The 23,372-nt window shown below is 39.4% G+C and overlaps 2 protein-coding genes across 2 annotated transcripts in view; both read right to left on the bottom strand.

Annotated features, from left to right (window-relative positions):
- Positions 1 to 23,372, bottom strand: part of Acbd6 (acyl-CoA binding domain containing 6) — a 137,553-nt gene that overhangs the window by 42,265 nt on the left and 71,916 nt on the right. The window lies entirely within an intron of this gene.
- Positions 7,594 to 8,878, bottom strand: LOC114612998 (E3 ubiquitin-protein ligase MARCH2). The gene has a single exon (XM_028758170.1). It carries the CDS (start codon positions 8,800 to 8,802, stop codon positions 8,062 to 8,064), a length of 741 nt encoding a protein of 246 aa, XP_028614003.1. The 5' UTR covers positions 8,803 to 8,878; the 3' UTR covers positions 7,594 to 8,061.

Here is a 23,372-nt window from a genome sequence, read left to right as displayed (position 1 = left end):
GAAAAAACATTTTTTTACTGCACAGCTAATGCTTTGAGAGTGTCTTGATGGAATCAGGGAAATTGGATTGTCCCCCCATTTGCTGGGCTAAAACAAGCCCTTTTTTTTTTTTTATTTATCCCATTAGAAGGACACAAGAGAACCCTTTTAAATGTCACTAAAAATTTCCCTGCATTGCAAAACCCAGTCAAAAGGGTTTAATTTTCTCTGAGAACTCCTAAGTAATGCAGTCTGTCAAGGTTTAATACATTGTAGGTGGAGATAGTTTTCATTAGAAGAAACTTTTTCCTCTTTAAAACGGGTGTTTAGACACACATAGGTCTCTCTATACGGGGCACACCCTCAAATAACAGAGAACACAACTTCAGCTCAAACAACAAATAAAACACAGCAGAAACTATAAAGCATCTCAATTTTTTTTACTTTTAACAAAAAAAAAAATGTTTTAAGATATACTGAAAACAACAGTGATTTTGTCAGTGACCCTCTTGAGTAGAGCCATCCTCGAAAAAGAATAGCAGTTAGTTAGCCATTCAACAACTTCCAGACAATGAACACTATTCAACAAACAGATCTATGTATGTATGCCCTGAAGGTGAGATTGATATACACAGTGGGGGTAAACACTCAGGTTTTCAGCCTTCAAACTCCCACAGGACCAACAGTTAATAAACGTAGTTTGTGTCATATGGATTGCATTCACTCACAGAAAGAGGGTGACAAGGTTATCTATATTTACTGTCTACTGTCATTTATTTATTTTGGTTTATTTGTCAAATACAGTCACTAAACCTTCCAGGACATTTGCTGTTACTACCATTTTCAATAAAACTATTTTCAATAAAATTAAAAATATTTCCAGCAGCCCACAACTCGGCCTGGGGCAGAGCGGGTGTCCCAGACCCCCTCCCAGACCCAGAGACAGCTTGACTCCCAGGAGCTCCGACACAACCAGGCTCACAGGCAAGACAGGATCCAGTCAGAGACAGCAAAGACAGCACCTGGGATAATCAGATGGCGAGAGGCAAGCACAAGAATATACGAAACAGAAACCAAGGCTACTTGGCACCATCAGAACCCAGCTCTCCCACCACAGCAACCCCTGGATACATTAACACACCTGAAAAGCAAGACTCTGACCTAAAATCCCATCTCATGAAGATGATAGAGGACCTTAAGGAAGACATAAATAATTCCCTTAAAGAAATACAGGAGAACACAGGTAAACATGTAGAAGCCCTTAATTAGAAAACACAAAAATCCCTTAAAGAATTACAGGAAAACACAACCAAACAGGTGAAGGAATTGAATTGAACAAAACCACCCAGGATCTAAAAATCTGAAATGAGAGGCTTGTATCTTACTCTACTCCCTCTTTCCATGGGGATCAGGGAGAGCGAAACCACACTAAAGGCAAAAGACAACATATCTAGTATTATGAAACAATTAATAATTGAATTAGACCACCATTTTTTCATTATCTACTTAAAATACATTTTAGGGCTGAAGAGATGGCTCAGTGGTTAAGGACATGAACTGTTCTTGAAGAGGACCTGAGTTCAGTTCTCAGTACCCATACTAACGTGGTTCATAACCACCTGAAACTCCAGCTCTAGGGGAATCTGACACCCTCCTCTGGCCCCTGTGGGCAGCTGTGCAGGAACATACTTCACAGAGACACACATGCATAAATAAACAATTAAAAATAAAGATAAATCAACCTCAGAACTCACCCAACAGAGGCAGGTGGATATCTATGAGTTTGAGACCAGCCAAACACCAAGACTCTGTTTCAAAAACAAAATAATAATAAAAATAAATCTTAAAATTACATTTGGCTTACATTTAATAAGAGCTGGACAGTATGAGATTGACCAATGAGATGGCTTTGTGGGGAAATTCTTCAGGCTGCTAGTGCCGTTCCCCGGCTTGTTCTGTTTGTTTAAACAGGGTACTGATTTATGCCCCAGAACTCAAGAACAGTCTACCTCAACCTGCTAATATTACGAGTGTCCCCCACCACACATGGCTTACTGGTTGCTTTGACCACAGATGTTCCAGAAAGAGACCGAGTGAAGTACCAGCTGACAAGCGAGGGGAAGCAGCATCCTGAGGAAAGACTACCCTGTTGTCAAGTACCAACTGGCTATTTTCATAATTTCAGAAGGTATGCTTTAAAAATAATTAGGGTTGTTATTTAAATAAATACCAGTATATTCTAGTCCATTGGTTTGTTTGTTTTGCTGCTAGCAATTACAATTTAGAAGCTCCAGATAAGACTCTGAGTTGTTGGGCCTTAAAGTTGAGACATTCAAAGTCTCCCAAATGTGCTTTTTTAACATCAGTAAAAAAAAGCATCCTCTCTAAAAAGAAGATAATAAGGAATCAGAGAAAACAAATTGAACCAGGAAATAAGGGAGCATGTCAAAAAGAATTCTACAAGCCTTTAATCTTAGCTCTCTAGAGGTAGAGGCCATCAGATCTCTGAGTAGGAGGCTAAGCATAGTCTACAGAAGTTCCACGCTAGCTAGGGTTAGCACTTCCAAATATGTACACCTACTAAACTCGACTTGCATATTTTTCCCATCTTGCTGCAGGAGGGCAACAGTAAAGACTAGACAGTCAGAGGCAGTTGCTGAAACTAGAGGGCGGTTATAGAGGTGTTCAAGTACAGTGAGCTTACCGTTATCTTTTAGCATTGCTGAAACTTTTGTAATTAAAAAGTATTTTAAACATCTGCTGTGAGGGAAACTCATTTGCACAAACCCAGTCTTGATGGAGGTACATGGAATGGCATCTGTCAATCTGTGTGAGTTGCTAGTATAAATGATGATGATCCTGTATTTTCTTATGCCATTAGTCAAAATGAAGGTGGTGTTAAAGTTTCAGAAAGACTTTAGGTTTGAATTCTTTATTTTGCTTCATATAATGTCAAAGTTGACTCAAAAATGGGATGGGATAAAAAGGATATTGGCAAGGTAAAGACAAAGAGGGCTGTGTGGTTCTTGAGGAGGGAGGGGGAGTGAGGATCAGAGTGCCGTGTCTAATCAAATCACTCTATGGAGCTGCAGCCTCTCAGAGCTAACCTTGCCAATCACAGACAGCAGACGAGGAGGAGCAGGGGCATGCTGTGCACATTAAACCTTGCACGTGTCCTTGAACCCATGCTATAATCCCTTCCACGGCAGCCTGGGAAGGGTCTGTAATGCTCACCCTTAGAAGGAACCTTGAATTCCATTAGAAGCTCCACTGGAAGGAGAAGCCCTTGAGTGGCATCTTGAACCACACAGATAGCTCATACCCTTTCCTGAATTAGAAGTGAGCTCATGGGATTAAGTCTGCAAGTCTCAGAAAATTAAAACGTATGACCACACTGACAAATGCCATTACACCAGTAAGAAAACAAGATGTGTCCAGATCTGCATTTATTTTTAACCTTTTAAAGTTCTTTTTTTTTTTTTGGATGCCAAGTAGTTGAAACAAAGCTACAATAGAGGCTGGCTACAAAGCCTGCAAAAACCCTCTATAGCTGGTTGGGCTGAAATCAGATTAACACGATACATCTGTGTAATGTTTTGCTGTAAAACCATTCACTTGGATACCTGAGGACATGTCTTCATACGTAAACTTTAAACTAGACCAAGTGTAAAAGCAAACGTCTGCCTGTGCTCTCTACCCACTGCTCCAGAGTTCCACTCTGTTCTGTGCTACTGTGAGGATGCCTTATAGAAGACACAGTTTGAGTGCATTAAAATATATATGTTTAAGAAAGGACACTGATTCAGTGTGCAAGTGGAATGGTGGGATTAGTTTAGATGACTTAGGAAGAGAATGACTACTGTTCTCAAATGTAACAATGGTTGTCACACAAGAGGGGGATGTTTGGCTTGTCTTCTTTGAACCGAAAGAGTGTGTGTGTGTGTGTGTGTGTGTGTGTGTGTGTGTGTGTGAGTGTGTGTGTGTGTGTGTACGATACACTTAGATCCAGCATACAGAAAAAAATCTGTAACAGTTAGTTTCTAAACTGGCACAGGCTACTTTGCAAGTTAAAGAGAACTGTTCAAGGGCTAGTTGGGCTAAGTACCTTTGGGTGTTGAGCAGTGAAATGTCTGCAAATGTTGGATGTTGAACTGGACGACCAGCAGTGAAATAGAACCTGAAAACCAAGTATCTGAAAAGCAAGGCTGTTCTTTTTAAACAACAGGTTACTAACCCCTCCAATGCCACCAAGCAGAAAACATCTGAGGTCATCTGCATCAGAGAGGAGAAGGTGCATGATGGGAAACTAGAGCCCTCAGACCTGTCAACAGCAGGCAGCAGCCATGAGCTCCAGCTGACTAGCGTCATCTGAGCATGTGCCAGGAGTCTTTTAAAGAGAAGCAAAACCTGTACTTTTGTGAAATTAACTGGCAGTTAAAACCAAAAAACTGTGGCAACAGATCTGTCAAACAAAAGGACATCACCCATGAGACCATAAACTATGCCTCAAAAAATTCATATGCAAACTAGTAATTTTTAAAGATCCTACTTTAAACTCTTCAAATTTATCCATATCTTTTCTGGAATACAAACAGTCCAAAGCTTTATGCTTTGTATTAAAACAGTCTGATAACTGTACATATGTAGCAGTATTTTTTGTGGCTTTTACAGATTATCTTCCCGTTCTATATGGCATCAGTACTGTTACTTATTTTTTTGATCAGCACCACACACACTGTAGCCTCATTAATCATGAGTTGTTCACTACGATCACCAGACTTTCTGGTGATTATTCTGCACAATCCACCTCTATTCCAGAGTTCTTAAAAAGTCAGAAAATTATAGAATTAATAAAAGTCATAGGGTAGAATTAGACTTAAACACTATAAGATGGTATGATTTACATGAAGGTATGAAATCTCTAGGTCAAGAAGATTGATTTCTTGAGGGATAAAAAACCAATTCTTTTGTATTCAAGCTTACAAGAGTGTAAGACGTCAACAACTGGAGGTTTTAGCAATGGCAAGAGAGAATGTAGCCAGGGACTGTTAAGAAGGTACAATTTACTATATAAGGTCCTAACACTTTGACGGTGTCCTAGAATTCAGTTAAATGTAAAAATATCATGACATTGGGTGCTCTCTGAACTCAAAGTAATTTGAACTTGACTCACAGTAGACTGTGAGCCAGTTAATTCTCATACACAAACTGAGCAGAAGTGACTATTCAACATAATAGTGACGTACTAAGTAGGAGGGAGGCGGGTCTGTACGGTGCTCACATGTAAGGATTCACTGGGGGGGGGGGGGTGATCGGGACGGGCACCAAGACTCTACCTTCATAAGCTTAAAGAGCCCTTTCCAGGAAACCTTTAAAAAAAACTAAATCGTTTTGGAAGCTTAATCTGAAAACAGGTTATACTAGGTTCAGAAGCAAAGTTTGAGGTCACTGTGAAGATTTACAGCGCATTCTGAAAACACCAAGGTGGTAGGCATATCTCCCCCAACATTTGTGTGGGTCTTCAATAAAAGTACAGACGGAGGCCCCACATCACAAAAGGCTTCCCCTACATGAGAACAGCCATGGTTCATCCACTCCTGTAGTTCCCATTCATTTGTCCCTTGGCCACTCTGCAGGCCTAGAGGCACATCTTGCTGTGCAGATCTTGAGCTGTGCAGTTTGGATTGGTCTCTATGTAAGCCCAGTGCAAATCTGTCAGAAGATGCTATTAGAAAAGTACTTTTCTCTGATACCTCAGCTCTTCCTTCTGCTCTAGTAACAAACTAAGACCTCCTACCAGTTTAAGGAAATTCTTTGTACTTTCTTCAATTCATTTACAGTGCTAAAAATATTAAAATAAGAAACAGGTTTCTAAAAACGTTTGAAAAAAGGCAAGTCTCATGGAATGTATCAGTCCATTGTCAAAGACAATAAATTATTTAAAAATAGGCACCGCAACATGTATGTCTGAATAGCTGGGTATGTTGGTTGCAGGCCTTTATTCTCAGCATTGAGGAGGGAGACACAGGTGATTCTCTAGGAGTTCTAGGCCAGCCAAGGGTACACAATGAGACCCTGTCTTTAAAAAAAAAAGCACATCTGGCACTGAAAAGTTGGTTTCATGGGTAAAATGCTTATATGCTTGTTATGGAAATATGTGGGCTTGTGTGTAGATACCAGAACTCATGTAAAGCCAGACATAGTAGCATGTGTTTGAAATTTCAGTATCTGAAAATTCCTACATCCAAATGGGAGGCAGGGAGAGAGGAATTCCTGGAAGCTCACTGGCCAGCTAGCCTCATTTACTCAGCTGAGCACATGAGACCCTGTCTTAAAGAGGAAGGAGAGTACTGACACTCAGGTTGAGCAAGTCTTTACTCATACACAGAAATATGTACACACACACACACATGCATGTGCATGTACACATACATATGCACACACAGAGCTTTTAAAAAAGAGAGTAGGGCTAATTTATCTCTAAAACAAAGTCCTTAACATTTGCTGTTCAGGAATGGCTCTTATATTTGTTTGAACCACTACATTTAAATCGGTCTCTATAAAACTAATAAACATATTAACCAGATGTATGAAGGAAGTCATGAAGTATTACAATATCATAACATCAAGTATTTCTATTGAGATTTTTCCCTTTCTGGGACTGTAGACAAAGTTCAGTTGATAAAGCACCTTCCAGGCAAGCATGTGGATCCCTGAAGCTTGCTGGTTGGCTAGCCTCACCAACTTCAGGCTCAGTGAGAATGGTCTCAAAAAATGGAAGATACAGAGAGCAAACAAAGAAACACACCGATGTTGATACATTCTTCACATACAGGTATGTGTGCACACACCATGCACACATCATATCCCCATACATGGATACTTAAAAACAAATTATTTCCCTTTCCCTCAATTTCTAAAATGTATCATTCATTACTTCTTTGATGTACTATTAGTTCTACTCTAAAATTTTATTTTTTGTTTATATTGAACATACTAAGTGGCTAATATATGTCCACTAATATACTAGGCATTGAGAACAGGAAAAATATCAGTTCTTAATCTCAAAAATCAACCCAGAATCTAATGACAGACAAAATCATAAGACAGTGATAAATTTTGCCACCACAGATTTTAAAAAAGACTTTGTAGAAACAGCAAAAAGGAGGTCTTAGAGAGAATGGATTTAAAGCAGGACAGGGCAGAGGCGCCATATGCAAGGCACAGCATAATACTGCCCCAAAGTTGTATTTATAAAGTTCCATGACATGTCTGTAAATTTTCCAGAAAGCTCACGCTCCTCTTAACTCCTCTGACTTAAGACTTTTTCTATGCTTTCTTAAATTTAAGATATCAGACTTGGCCTATATTTGGCTTTTACAATCCCACTAAAAACTGTACTGTAGTTCTCCTAATTTGGCATAAAAGGAGTTATTGTTTCATTATTATTTTGCTGTGTGTGTAAACCTGTAAGACATATGTAGGTCTCAATGTAAATAAAGGGCAGTATCTGTCTTAACAGGAAATATGCGGGAAAGTGACCAGGAACCGTGCTGCCCTGCTCTTTGTTCTGCCTGAAGGCATCTTCTCATGAAGCCCTTCTTCTCTTTTTTTTTTTTTTAGCCAGCAAGGGCTCCTTTTATTCATTCAGGGGTGGGTTTTTGAAATGCAGTGCAACTTTATAAGTTTATAAGTCAAGAGTGCCAGTAAAGCAAGCCAGCTAGGTGCAGAATAATGCAAGAAGCTTGCTGGAACCTTTGAGTCCAATGGGCACCCTTGACACCAGCAGCTAAAGCTGCTGTCCAAAAGGTGTCAAACAGATATCAGATATAGGGGTGCCTACTCCATCCAAAGCTCAAATCTGTCCATCTGTGCTTGTCATATACAATAATGTGCAAAACAAAACCCTTGAAAATATATTCACACAGGATCACAGAGCAGGCTCTGCTTGCTGTGGCTATTGGCCTGAGAAGCATCAGAGCTGTGCATGAAAAGTCAGGCAGCTTCCATCTTTCCAAATGCCAGTGCATTGCCATCTGACTCTGGTCTGTCCACTACCTCAGAGACATGCCAGCCAGGCCTTCACACAGGAGTCTCCTCTGCCACCTTTTTTAAAAGTCCAGTAGCCAGCAAGGAGTGGTGGGGGTCCTCCGAGCCATCTGCTTCCCGAATCTTCAGGCGAACTTTCTGATTGGTCTTCCTCCATTCCGAGTACAGCTGGCAATGGTATCGAAAAGAGACCAGTGTCCAGAGCACATAGATGGTGAAGAGGGCAATGGTGAGGGCAATGAGCCCTACAGCCTCCAGCCGGCTATGCAGACGGAGGTGGTCCTGGGCCCCTCGCAGGCACAGCCAGCCTGAGATGGCGGCTAGTGGTGTGATGAACACAAAGCATACCATGTCACAGCACAGTGTCCGCTTCTCAGTGCGCGGCCCCGGGTCCTTTAGCCACTCTGTGAGAGGCCGGGGCCGCTTTTCCACTGCAAACTCCGTGTGACACAGCTCACAGTAGCTGGTGTTGGAGGAAGACAGCCATTTCTCCAGGCAGCTCTTGTGCACAGCTCCCAGTGTGCCAGTGCAGCCACATGGGGACAGCAGATTCTCCCCATTTGCTCCCTCATGGCAGATTCGGCAGAAGGGACAGTCACTTGGTGTATCCAAAGCCCGGATGACGGTTGAGAGCAGCCGGCCATCCCTTGAAGTCACTTGTGCTACATATTGAGGTGGCCCAAGCCCTGTGGCCTCTACAACCTTGGAAAAGGCAGGGCTGCTGGAGCAGTCACATAGGGAGCCAGGAAGGTGGCAACAGTCACCTGTCGTCATGGCCACAGGGAGCCTCCTGTCCTCAGGGCCTGAGGCCCATGGTCCCAGGAGCCTGTTCCGCGGCCGGGCCGGGCGGCCGCGCAGGCCCCTCGGTTCTCCCTGGCCCGGGTCCCGGCCCGGCCCGGCCCGGCCCGGCCCGTCAGCAGCGGCTTGCTCCGGCTTCCCCTTCTTCTCTTTATGTTAATGAACTGACTGAAACTGGAGCTCACTGGATGTCAGAAAATGCATTAGAATCCTGACTGTCAAGCTCTCTACACTCTATAAGGCCAGCTGCTGCTCTCAAGGGTTTATTCCCCCATAGTCGGAAGGTTGCTGAACCTCAGTGGCAACAATATTAATTCATGAGTGGGACATCAAAATGTTGTAATAATTAAATAATTGCAATAGTGACACTATGGGTAAAAGACATCAAGCTCTGGATAAGTTGAGAACTGCAAATTATAAACAAAATGAGACAGCATTAAAGCTCTTCTCATAACATTCATCAGTCTAGATTTCATTGTGTGTGCTCTCTAAGCTGTGACTCTAAAAAGTATTTTTTTTTAGGTTTTATTTACTTTTATTGTATGCACATGGATGTTTTGCCTGCATGTATGTCTGTGCCTCATATATGTGCAGTGCCTGTGGATGCCAGAAGAGTGTCAGAACTCCTGGATCTGGAGTTAGCTATCACAGTTAGCTGTGAGCCACCGTAGGGATGCTGGGAATTGATCCCAGGTCCACTGGAAGAGCAGTCAGTATTCTCAACTGCTGAGCCATCTCTCCAGCCTCTTTACCAGCTGTTATCTTTTATTATGAAAAATATATATATACAGTAAAGTAGAGACTCATTATTTAAATTCAATAGCTTTCCATGTTTATCTTTTTGTTTTTGTCTAATAAGGAAATTAGGCATTATTACCTTGTTTCTAAATATATCAGTATAGACCTAAAAACAAAAATATATTCCTATGTAACCACAATGTCATTATCATATCTAAAAGAGTTAATACCAACTCCTTCATATAAGCTAACACTGTCCTTTTCACTTTTACAATTGTATATAAACAAAGACAACATAGTTTAGTATGTTTCTGCTTAAAAACAATTCTATGCATTGTTTTGAATAGGGGCTAGAGGTATGGCTTGGTTAAGAGGATCCAAGTTTGTCTCCTCGCACCCATGTATGAAGGCTTACAACTGCCTACAACACCAGCTCCAGGGGTCTTGCCTCTGTGGGTACCTCCACACATACAGTGCACACATGCACACACCTTTTAAAACATTCATCAACTTTGACTATTTGGAAAAAGGAACAGAATGAGGGGTGGGAAATAAGGAAGGGAGATATGGAGGACAGGATATCTGGCATACAACAGGAAACTGTCATAATGAAATTCATTACTTTAAATAGTGAATACACACTGAAAAAGAAGATTAAACAACATTACATTCAGTATATTCTGTGGTCTTAACAGCAATGTGACAGAAACACTCTGCCATTTAAAGAATTGTATCTTTAGAAAATGTTCACTTGATAACAACAAGCCATATGGAGGAAGTTCAAGCAAACTGCTTCCCTAAGACTTCCCAGAGTTCTTGAGAGAATTCCTTCTTTCCAAGTGTCATGGGTATGGACTGAACATCTGCAAGAACCATGGCATGCTCAAGACTCTGCCCTTAACAGAACCAAGACCTCTGGCCAGTGTCAGATAATCTGTCACTATAAGCGACTTGTATCCAAGCCAGATATTTATTGCTATTGATCTGCCTGGTCCCAGCAAAAGACTTTTGTTCTCCCAGACCGGGACTTTGACCTCAATTAAGTTATGAATTTCAATCCGATAGACTGCTCCACTTACCCTACTGCTCTCTGACTGGATTAATTAGAATTAGCTAGGCCGGGAGTCACCCTACGCTCCTCATGGATCATGTTATTTTAATAATAAATAAAGGAATAGCGGCAGTGTACAAGAAGTATTTTGAAAGATTGCTCATCTAGGAACAACCTGCCAATATCAGTTTCTCTGACTCTGATTGCCTCATTTACTTTTTATTTCCTTTTGTTCACTGTAAACTCACCTTTTCTTCCAGTTCATAAACTGGTTCTTTGGGAAGAGAAACTGAAGAACTTGTCATGTTAACATTCTGAGCTACTTCAGGGTTTCACTAGACAGTAACTCACCAAACAATGATTAAATAAATAAACAAATGAGAAGAAGAAAAAATTCATAAGTGTGTCAAGAAAAGAGCAACATTCTCTCTCTCTCTCTCTCTCTCTCTCTCTCTCTCTCTCTCTCTCTCTCTCCATCATCTCAGAAAAAGACCAGCCACTAGCTAAATGCAGCTTTCCTATCTAGCTAGCAAGTACATGAAATGTAGACGTATCTACTACTAAGACAGCAATGTCCAAGCTTAAAAATAATAGAAATGTGCAAATCTATTTACTTTTAATTCTGGAGCCAGTGGGACAGGCCAATGGGAATTCTATATCATGCTTATTACAACAGTTAGAACAACATTGTATTGTTCTAACTTTATGACTTAGCCCCTATACATGAAAATTTACCTGAATATGTAAAGAATATTACATAAGAATGTTAATATTTTGGTACAGTTTTTTTTGGTATTTGGTACTTTGACCATTTTTTATAAGGTAAAGAGAATCTTAAAAACATATATACAATTAGTTGATAATTCTGATGTAGTAAAAATTCATTTACTTCTTTAATTCTCGAAATGCTGATTTTTTGATTGGCTCTAAAGAACATACAGAAAAGAATCAATCATGTTAAATGAAATAGTGATTTTTTTTAAAAAAATGAGCCATGTGTTTTCTGTGTATGTTTACATGTGAAGGCATCATGTGCATGCCTGGTGCCTATGGAGGGCAGAAGAGAGTTTATATCCCCCCAAACTGGAGTTACAGACAGTTGTGACCATTATGTGGGGTTTGGGAACTAAACCTGGGTCCTCTGCAAGAACAACAAGTATGCTTAACTGCTGAGCTACTTCTCTGGGCTCTTATTTATTTATTTATTTATTTATTTATTTATTTATCTATTTATTTATTAAATCCAGGTTTTACTACATAGCCCTGGTTGGTCTGAAACTCATGAGGTAGACCAGATTGGCCTAGAACTCGTTAGAGATCTACCTGTTTCTTTCTGCCTCCTGAGTGCTGGGAATAAGGCCATGAGCCACCGAGCTGGGGATTATTTTATTATTAAAATCACTAAAAATTAAAACATTAAACTCTGCCTCATCTTGATAAGGATTGCAAGCATAACTGGAAGGCACATCTTCAATATAAAACTGAAAATGATGCTATACTCAATCGATGCCTTATGAAACCTTTAAAAATGGAATTGTTCCCATCAAGTGACTGTGTGGAGTAGAAATTGTCATGCACAAAATGATGCCTGGAACAAGAAGTGAAAGAGCTATGCCTTTAGAAGTGGATTAAAAGGCCACCTGGTCTTCCTTTCCCGACCACTTCACTGGACACACCTATCTGGGATCTGCAGAGTACACGAAACTCTCATTTTAGAGAAGAGTTTTACATTTCCTCATTGAAGGGTGCTATGCTCAAATACTAATAAACATTTCTTTCTCAAAACATCTTGGCAATCTAAGAAGAAAGTAAAATTCATACGACTGACTGCTCAGGAAATATTAAGAGATGTCAACAAGAAATAATTTGCAGGGGAAAGCTGCTTCCACGGCGCCCTGCTTCCAGGAAAGACCAAGAGACCAAACATACAGAGTTTTGGCACTGAGCATCTGTGTTCACACCTGGATTTCACTAACTTGCAGTATTCTTAATGGAATAATAGCAAATCATAGTGTGTTAAAGTACATTAGCCCAGGCTTTCCCAATGACTCCTTAATGAGGGGAAATACGTGAGGGAGAATAGGAAAATTAAGCATAGTGGCATGACACCTTTACTTACATGTGAGTATTTTAAATATTGACAATGACTTAATGTAAAGAATATCAAACATGAGTCCTTTCTATCAACTACTATAAAACGTGTTTAGGACAAGGAATTCAAATCTTTTGACACTCCCCCAAGACTTCTATGCAAATGCTTAATCCCCCAAAGTCAGTAAAACCTTTGTTTCCACAAAGGTCGCACTTTCTCCCTGGAGAATCCAGTTACCCTTTCTTCTTCCCTCATTTCCTGCACACCAGTTCTTCTCAGACTGCCCTGCCTATGTGCTGCTCACTCCCCCAAGCATACCCTCGGGATCAAGAGTACAGTTAGCCTTGCCCAGGCATGCCAGTAGCAACAGGGGTCTATTTCTTTGACACCCTGAACTTATTTCTAATACTTAACATCACAAAATGGAATAAAATCAACATGAAAGTATAAATATCAGGATCTAAAATTCCCTGTTTGCAAAGCATAAACAGCAACAAAAATAGAACCTATGTGATGGAAATTCTAAAGACTCTTGAATATGTAAAAATAGATTATCAAATTGGAAGATGAAATTTTTCTTGGATAGAGTTCAGTACAACTTCAGTATATATAACACAAGCTATTTTATGGAGTAGAACGGTGATACCTAAGTTCATATTTTAAAAAGACAAGAACATCCAAGAAAATACTTAAAAGAGAAACTACGATAGAGAAATAACTGTCCCAGACAGAGAGTCAAGCCTGCTATAAAGACTTTTAATTAAGATAGTGTACATAAATATGAGACCAGGAGAGTTCCAAAATGTCCAGAACTAGATACGAATGCACATGGGAATACAGTAAATGAGTGTGGCAGCTTCTAGGCCGCACGCATGTTAATCAACAGTGCTGGTTAGACTACGTAGACATTTGTGGAAAGATATGAAAGTAAATCTGTCTCTCAAACTATACATCCAAAGATCTAAATATAGACCATGAAACCATACAAACACTAAAAGAGAACATGGATTCCCTTTAATGTTTCTGTAAGAAAAAGGTTGTTTGTCTAGTGCCTTTCTTGGAGATGTTCTCATTATGAAGAGCTGACTGCCCTAGGACTTGCTATGTAGATAAGACTGGCCTTGAACTCACAGCAGTCTGCTTGCTCTGTCTCCTAAGTGCTGGGATTAAAGGCATGTTCCGCCATGCCCAGCAAGAAGAAGCTTTTGAAAACTATGACTTAAATAAAAATTCTGTTAATTTGATTACCTAGCAATTAAAAATTTTTTCACTTGTACAGTAAAAAGTACCATAAATAAAAACAGGGGGAAATCAGCTCCCTGTGTACCTGGGAATACTGGCATGTACGTCCTTACCCCGTCCCAGCGTGTGATTTTCTGACGTCAATGACGTAGACAATAAATTGTTAGATATATCACCTTGTTTAACGTTTTGTGTATACTCTTCGGTATTTTGGTGTGTGAATTACACAATATAATCATGCCTTTCTTTACATCTGAGTTTTCAACTTCATGTTACAGAATGCTTCAAAGATGCTTTAATGAAAATTATTAAGATTATATAGATTTGTATGTCAATTTATACTTCAAAAATCCATATATTTGTCATATTTATTTTTTTATTTACATGGCCAAATGATATTTAAAATGAGTCCCCCAAATATCCAGTAACTGTTAAAGTTCTTGTAACCTGTCCATATTAAGGGTTCGTTAAAAAGTAGTTTAAAATTGTATGCATTTTTATATTACTATGCTGTTTGTGTGTATCACATTTCTAAATATTCATTATTAAATTGTTACTTTTGAAAAAAAAAAAAAAAACGGGGAAATGTCTGCTTCATATACCACAAAAGTTAATATTCCTAATATAGAGAGAGTATGTCAAAATGAAAATATCAAAAGAATTAATTTGATAAGAATGTGTGGACAATTTACTGAAAAATGTCACTCAAACATATGACGAGATTAACATTTCACTTAAGGAAATATGCAAACTTGAATACCACTGAGGCCAGTTCTCTGTCAAGGATAAAAATTTAAAATACGAAAGTACAATCTATTGGCAATAATTTAAAAATGCAATAGCATGATATATTTACAAAGTTGTAGGGGAACAGGCATACTCATATACTTCTGGGGAATTGCAAACTAGGAAACTCCTCTAGAAGGATATTTGACAACATTTATCAAAGATAGAAATGCACGTACTTTTTCATCCACTAATTCCACTTCCAGAACTCTACTCTGAAGGTATAATTCCAACAATAGGGAAATACATATGCATTAGGTTGGTAACTGCCAAATATTGGAAACAACATACATGCCCATACATAGGAGAGAGGGCTTTGAATTAAGTATGTTACATGCACAAAGACTAAGACTGAATAACTTATGTATGAATAAAAGAGGAATCACTCAGAGAAATGAGATGGAGTAACTCGTAGAATATGTTATGTGAACTGCAAGAGAATATTTTTAAAAATCTTAAAAAATTGTGTGTATCGTGTGTGTGTGTGCACGCGCATGCACGCATGTCAGAGTCCCTAAAATATACCTTACATATAAGAAACAAGATGGCTGATGATGTTAAAGTGTTTGTTACCAAGCCTGATGACCTGAGTTTGATTCCAGGACCCACATGGTGGAAAAAGGAGAGAAACGATTCTTAAGAGTTGTCCACTGACCTCAACGAGTGGTGCTGTGGCATATGTGCACCCAAATACACTCAACATATTCCTTTAAATACATAATTTATGGACTAGAGAAATGATTCATCAGGTAAGAGGACATACTGCTCTTGTAGAGGACCCAAGTTTGGTTCCAGCACCCACGTCAGGCGGCCTATAGCTGACTATAACTGCAGCCCCAGAGTGAGCTGACACCTGTGGCCTCTGTGGGCACCTACACACACACACACACACACACACACACACTAAAATAAATCTGAAATATGTTAATAAAGTATATATGAAAACACATTGTCTAAGGTTATTTCTACTGGGGTGGGATAAAGACCATGATGACTAGAAGCAACTTTGCAGTCCATCACTGAAGGAAGTCAGAGCAGAAACTCAAGCAAAAACACAAGCAGGAACCATAATGGAACATTGCTTCCTGACTTATTCTTTATGGCACATCCTGCTTGCTTTTTCTATACAACCTAGGACAACTTGTCTAGGGCATAGCACTGCCCACAGTGGGCTGTATCTTTCATATCAATCTTAGTCAAGAAAATGGCCTGCACCTGATGTGATGGCACACATTTAATTCCAGCCCTCAGGAGGCAAAGTAGGAAATATCTGTGAGCCTGCTTGGTTTACATAGTGAGTTCCAGGACAGTCAGGATTATATAGACATATCCTGTCTCAAACAGAAACAAAACACAAAAATAAAAAAACAAACCAAAACAACAACCTCCCCCCACACACGCACATTAAACAACATAACTGACCCTGCGTTAACTTGACATACAAATATACCACATTAGGCCATAATCTTTCCTTTCTTGTTTATCCCCAATATCTATCTCATGCTAGTATCACAATATAAAACAGAGCATAACTTAGTCCCACAGCATTTAAAATTTTCAACACTTAGAAAGCTCAATCTCTTCAAAATATTCAACATCTCAAATGAAAAATTAATTGATAAAACAAGGGCAGGGATACTGGAAAGATGGCTCACTGGTTACGAGACTGGATGGTCTTTTACAGGACTCAAGTTCATTTTCCCAGAACAACAAGGAGGCTCACACCACTTAAGTTCCAGGTTATCTGATGCCTTCTTTGGGCCTCTGCAGCCACCAGGCATGCATGTGGTACAGACATACATGCAAGCTAAACACATACATAAAAGATAATAAATAAATTAATAAAACATCTAACATGTTTTAAAAATTCTTCAGCTGTGAGTTCCTGTAAAATAAAAAGTAGGTTACATACTTCTTATTTCAAGGAGGAATAATCAGGGTGCAGTAACAATCAAATCAAACCAACCAACCAAACAACAAAACCCAAACAACTCTAACAGTATAAACAACTCAGTATCCAACATTTGGGACTCAGGAACTTGTGAGCTACAAACAGCCTGGATAATCACACTGCTCTGGCTCTGCCACCATAACACACAACTTGTCTTGTAAGCTCAGGCTGACCTCACGCCACACCTGCCACTGTTCTTGACAGTCACCCCCCAGTCCTGAAATCTCCAATCTGCTGGGTTCTCAACAGCAACTAAGGTTGCACCTTCACCAATGGCTTCCTGGCCACTCTGCAAGACCTTTGACCCTGGCACATGGTGCCAAGCCTTAGCTATTCTCCAGGACCTCTTTATGCCGTCAAAGTTTGCAGCAGGTGGGAGACCTGTAACACACATCCAGGCTGAGATATATAGGCTTTGCCTCCCTCTGTGTGCTGACCCTGGAGAAATACTTCCCAGAAGATCTGGCCTCAACAATTCTGGTCTCTTAATACTCATAGCTGTTTTCAGCCTCAGCTAACTATCATCTATTGTCCCAGTAACAGAGATCATTCTCTTCAGTGTACTGGTCTCTTGTTAATCATAGCTGGCCAGAAAACACAGGCTTTTAATTCAAATTATCACATTAACGACCCTGATGGTCTTTATCATGCCTTGAGCACTCAATGGCTTTTCCAACCCTAAATTTCAAACATTTCCATAACAAAGGCTCCATAAAACAAAATGTTCAAATCTGTTACAGCAATATCCATTCTTGCCATCAACTTCTGTCTTTTCTTTCTATTCCTATGATAAACACTATGACCAAAAGCAACCTAGAGAGGAAAGTATCTTTTTAAAAAACTTAATTATCATACAACATAGTCTTTCATATGAAAACCTATGTGTGCCTGTCCTCTCACATATACATACATAAATACAGATTAATGGTTATTCTCCTTATGATGAACATTTGTTCAACTAATATCAAATTTACTCCTACTTTTGTTTCTCAACATATATTAATAACGTTTTTGTTTCAGTATTCAATTATAGTCATTATTTTCTAAAAAAGATTTTAAGATTTATTTTTAAAATTATTTTTAATTATGTGTCTGTCTCTGTGTGGGTATGGACATGTAAGTGCAGGTGCCTGCAGAGGTTGGAGGATTTAGATCCCCTGGAGGTGGTTGTGAATCACTTGATGTAAGTACTGGAATGGAACTTGTGTCCTCTAAGAGCAGCCAGTGGCCATGCCTGCCAAGCAATCTCTCCAGTGCCTCTGAAACTATTTTAAGTACCAAAGCCAGCACAACAGTAGATGTATTCAACTGAACTGACAACACTGACACCAAAGACCATGTCCACTCAGACACAGTCTGTCACAACTTATTACTAAGTTAACAGAGACTAAGATGCTTCTCAACTTCAAGATGTTAAAATGTAAAGGAAAAACACTTCATCTTGGAGTTGATTAAATGTGGTAGTTTAACATACAACAAGAATGTTACAGCCAAATACTGCTGCTATTATAGCTTCAAGACTCAAATTCAACTCTGACAATCTAGCATCTCTGGATACATATTAGCCATGTCTTTGTAAACTGCTTTTATAAATGTGTAAAAGAATTTGAGGATGTGAAAACAGTAAACCATTTGCAGGTATTTGGTAAGCTTACAATCTACACACCTATGACATATTTACTTTAGTATTTCATGTCCAAGAAGCACCTGCATTTGTAATAGAAGGAAAGACAGCCTCTTATTTCTTTGTGTTTCTTCAAGGGATGCTCACCAAAAGAAAACTTAATGTCACTAAAATTAAAGAATGGGGCACTTGATGTTTATGTATTAGAATATTGAAAAGGGACACTAAGTCTAAACTAAAACTTACCTCTTAGGAAAAACCGATGAAAAATCAAAGGCACTGGAAAACTATGCTAACTCCACTTCCTGACCTTTCCTCATGGCTGTAAGGAGATCATGAAACCAGCCTCCTTTCAGCTAAGTAATTCACGTGCCCTCTATATCCCAATCTACAGCTGTATGTTTATATATGAAGTGATTTACAGGTACTTTCCAATTAAATTATTTGTACTCTGAAACCTTTAAGGAAAATGGTTTCTTTGGGAGGATGCAGCACATTTACCCTGCAGTTTTTCATATATTCTAATTATATCATTTATTCTTTTCTTGCCAAGGATATAAAACCTACAGTTGGGAAAGACATTTAAATAAAAAAGAAAATGAAAAATATTTTGAAAAAATACCAAATGGCATAAAAAAATGTTCTCTATATAACATTAAATGAAAAAATGTACAAAATCTACACGGCTGGTTTCTGGTCCTAAGTAGAATTGAAGAAAATAAATCAGGGTTGTTTTCTCATTAAAGCATTTTTTTTGGGGGGGGGGGTGTTGGGAGAGGGATGTCATGTGTACATGAGCATGTGAGTGTGCAGACCAGAGGATGTCAGATGTGCCCCCGAGTACTCCCCAAGCAAAACGTCTTAGTCAATCCAAAGCCTGATGACTCTGCTGACCTAGCCAGCTAACTCTAGAGATTTACCTGTCTCTGTTCTCCCAGGTGCTGTAATTACAGGCAGGCTGCCATGCATAGTGGGCATGTACATGGGTCCAGGGACTCAAACTCCAGTGTTTTTGCTTGTATGACAAGCGCTTTATCTACTGAGCCATCTCTCTAGCCTTGCAGCATTTTTTTTTAAGTTGAGTTAATAGACAAGATTGTAGTTATAAAGACACGTGGAAGTCATGGAAGCAAGAAGAAGTAAACTAAAGCAGAGGTTGCTGGGAGAAGTCAACTGTGTCTTGCTGCTGCTTCCTTGGCACCAGTGCTATCTCTAAGCAAGGGCTCTGACAGAGCTTAGTGCAAGTGGAAAAGACAGTGGGGAAAAGAAAATGAACAGGGCTTCTGGACACAATGTAGCTGTTCTCCCACACATGTGTAGAGAGCACACAAAAATCTCAGTCTCTAAACATTTCCTGCTTGAAGAGATGCAGGAGAGGTGTGTCTCAAACAACAAACTGTAGAGACAGCAGTGGTGGTGACTCATGCCTATAACCCCAGCTCTCAGGAGGCCGAGGCAGGGGTGAGTTGAGATGAAACTGATCTACACAGTGAGTTCCAGAGCAGTCTGGGACATACAGGAAGATCCAGTTACAACCAAACAAAACCAACCAACCAACCAAACAAACAAAAAACAACCAACCAAACAAACAAAAAAATCCCCAAAACAAAACTCAAACCCCAAAAACTAACAACAACAGCAGAAGAAAGGAAACAATAACAAATCCCCCCTCTCCATGACCAGACTTTAGGAGCAGTGTGAGGGAAAATGCTGGGAAGCGTGGAATGTATGGAAAAACCTTAAATACAATCAGAGCAATGTTATGGTTTTGAACTGTAAAGTCAATTTTGTAATTCCAATGTCTTAAATACATCTAGGAATATTCACATTTTTAAAGTTCTATCACTTTTAGTAAGTTTTTTCTCAAGAAATGTGTCCACTTTATCTTAAGAATATTAAGAATCACAGCTAATTCCTCTATAGAAAATATGTGGGTTATAAGACAATGAAAGGACAGCAAAGGATGGAAAGACAAACAGACAAAACAAAAAACAAAGACATAAAATCTTCAGCCAACACACAATGCTTTATCAATCACAACCACATCTGTAAGTGAAAGAATCTCCTTCATACAGACAAAGGATGAGCTGCAGCCACACTAGAAGCCACTGTGATAGCACACATTTCAGTCAGTTTTTCAGGCTAAAGGAAAGACATCAGCGGTCTCAGGGAGGTTTAAGAAGAGATGCTAAAGCTTCATCAGATAAAATGCTATCTAAAACGGCTATCTGATACAAAGAGTATCTTATGAAATCTATCTAAAAAAACGAAACATATCAGAACCATAGCAACACTGGCAAAGAACAGAATTAAACAATTTTACAGTTCTTATATTTCTTAGGACACAATAATTATGCTCATTTGTAATTTCTACTACTAAAAAGGTAGTTTTTATGAGTTCTAGGAAATAAGTACCCAATAGAGAAGGCAAAATTCAACAATTAAAAAAAAAACGTGATAAGTACCAAACAAGTTAATAAAGAAAACAAACAGCGAAGCTTAATACAACAATAGCAACAGTCACATTCAATACAAACAGATGGAACACTGGGAGTAAAGACAAAGGTTATCATGCTGGACAAAAATTAAGGCCTCACAACATGTTGTTTACAAAGAACATATGTCACTATGAAAACACACCACAGTCTTCACATTTGTGTGTTGACGCTCTCACCTCCCATATGACAATACCCTAACGGCCTTCACAAGGTAATTATGGCTAGATGAGATCAGGGACCTTATACTAGAAAGCAGATGAAAAAAGAGAGAGAAGGAGGTGGGGAAGGGGGAAGGGACGGAAGAAGGAAGAGAGAGATGGAGGTAGAGATAGAGAGATAGAGGAATGGATGACAGATGGATGGGGTTGGGGTGGGCGTGTCAAGAACCCCAGGGCAGTTTTAGAAAGTGCAGTACATAATAGTAGTATCAGAAGGAGAAGCCATAGAGAGTCCAGCTGATCAGAAGGAATATGCAGACAATGGTGACTGTTAATTTCCAAAATGACAGCTGGAGAAAGCTGAGAGTCTGAAAATAGATTTCCACATCTGTGGTCTGTCCAGGCCCGCTGGACAATCAAGTGGGACCCTTAGGCCCTGTGGAAAGGACTGAGATGCACGAGAAAATAAAAAGGCACAGCAAGTCAAGACGTCTGATCAAGCTGGCAAAGATTTTATTGTTCACACAGGTTATATACTCTGAAAACAGGATATGGGGAGGGGTAGGAAAGAAAAGAGGGCCTTACAGGTGGAAGAAGCCAGCTGCAGCTGTGGGGTCTGACTAGGTTGTTCTCACAAAGCCTTGCCATTACCAGGGGTTCTAAAAACATCTATCTAGCAGGATGTTGGCTAAATCTAAAGGTCAGGAGGAAGGGCTACTAAGGTGGGTTGCTATGAGGCCTTGTTTGAAGTTCTGAGAACTGACAAATGAATCATGGAAGGTGAACAGAAAGAAGAATAGTAGATAGGAGAGCCAAGGATGAGTGTTAGCCAAGAGTAAGGCCTTGCCATGGCTTCCCACAGCGGTCAAGTGTTTTGACAAGGTACTACAGAAGTTTAATGGAAGAGGGAAGAGACTTTTTAACAAATGATTAAACACGAGATATCTACACATAAAAAATCAAGTTCAGGCCTGGAGAGATGGTTCAGTGATTAGGAGTACTGACTGCTCTTCCGGAGGTCATGAGTTCAAATCCCAGCAACCACATGGTAGTTCACAACTATCCGTAATGAGATCTGATGGCCTCTGATGGGTTCTGAAGACAGCTACAGTGTACTTACATATAATAAATAAATAAGACTAAAAACCTTTGGGCCGGAGCAAGCAGGGCCAGAGCAAGTGGGGCAGGACAAGAGGGAGAAGGGAAGGGCGGGAGGGAAATGAAGCTCAACTATTATTCCATACTCTATACAAACCATTCAAAAGGAATCAAAGATCAAATAGATAACAGTATAAATGTCTTAAAAGGACTTAATTGTCATGATCTTTGATTAGACAATAGTTCTGGAAAATGATACGAAAACACATAAAAAAGTAAAAAGGTAAAGAGGATTCAAACTTTTAAAAATTTTAAAACAAGAACATTGGTTCAAAAGACACTCATCAATTAAAAAAATTCGTTGAATAGAAGAAAACATTTGCAAATCATGTATGTGAAGAGATCTGTATCCAGAATACATAAACAACTCCTTCAACTCCATGAGAGACAACCCTGGTTTTGTTTTTTTGTTTTTGTTTTTTTTAAAGTGGACACACAGCCAGCCATGATGGCACACACCTTTAATCTCTGAAGTCAAAGGCAGAGAGAGGTAGGTAGATCTCTGTGATTTTGAGGCCTGCCTGGTCTACACAGTGAGTTCGAAGCCAGTCAGTGAGACTCTGTCTTAAAAACATAAGTAAAACAATATAACATAAAATAAAATAGACATGGTATCTGAATAGAAAAAATTTCCCATGAGTATATATAAGTGGTCAGTAAGTACAAGAACAGAAACTGGAGTCATTATCATACCCCTGAATATCAGAACCCCAATGAAGCACCATTTTATATGTGTTTAGGAAACACATTATGATGGACACAGTAAGAGAGCAGGTGATGCAAGTGTCGACAAGGATGTAGAAGACTAGACCTCTCACATTCTGATGGTTTGGATGTAAAATGGCACCACTCTTAGAACAACATGCAGCCCCTCAAAGAGTCATACACAGAATTATCCTACAACCCAGCAATTCTACTCCTAGGAACACATACTGAAAAGAATGAGAGTTTAAATGTATGTCCACATTCAACAGTGTTCTCAGCTGCTTTATTCATAATAAACAAAACACTGAAGGGAAAGAAAGAAACCCTAACTGTATAACAGCAGAGAAGGGGACAAACTGCAGCATGTCCATACGATGGAATATTACCCAGCAATAAAAATAAAGAATAAATAAATAAGCAATACATGTAACAATAGGGATGACTCTCATAAATATTATGTTGAGTGTAATAAGCCAGATCCAATGCCTATACACTGTATACTGTAGACTGAATACTAATATACCTATACTATATACTGTAGAC

Source organism: Grammomys surdaster, unplaced genomic scaffold (genome assembly GCF_004785775.1).
Source record: "Grammomys surdaster isolate TR1022 unplaced genomic scaffold, NIH_TR_1.0 130, whole genome shotgun sequence".
Taxonomy (NCBI): domain Eukaryota; kingdom Metazoa; phylum Chordata; class Mammalia; order Rodentia; family Muridae; genus Grammomys; species Grammomys surdaster.
This window is presented reverse-complemented; position numbering and strand designations above follow the sequence as displayed.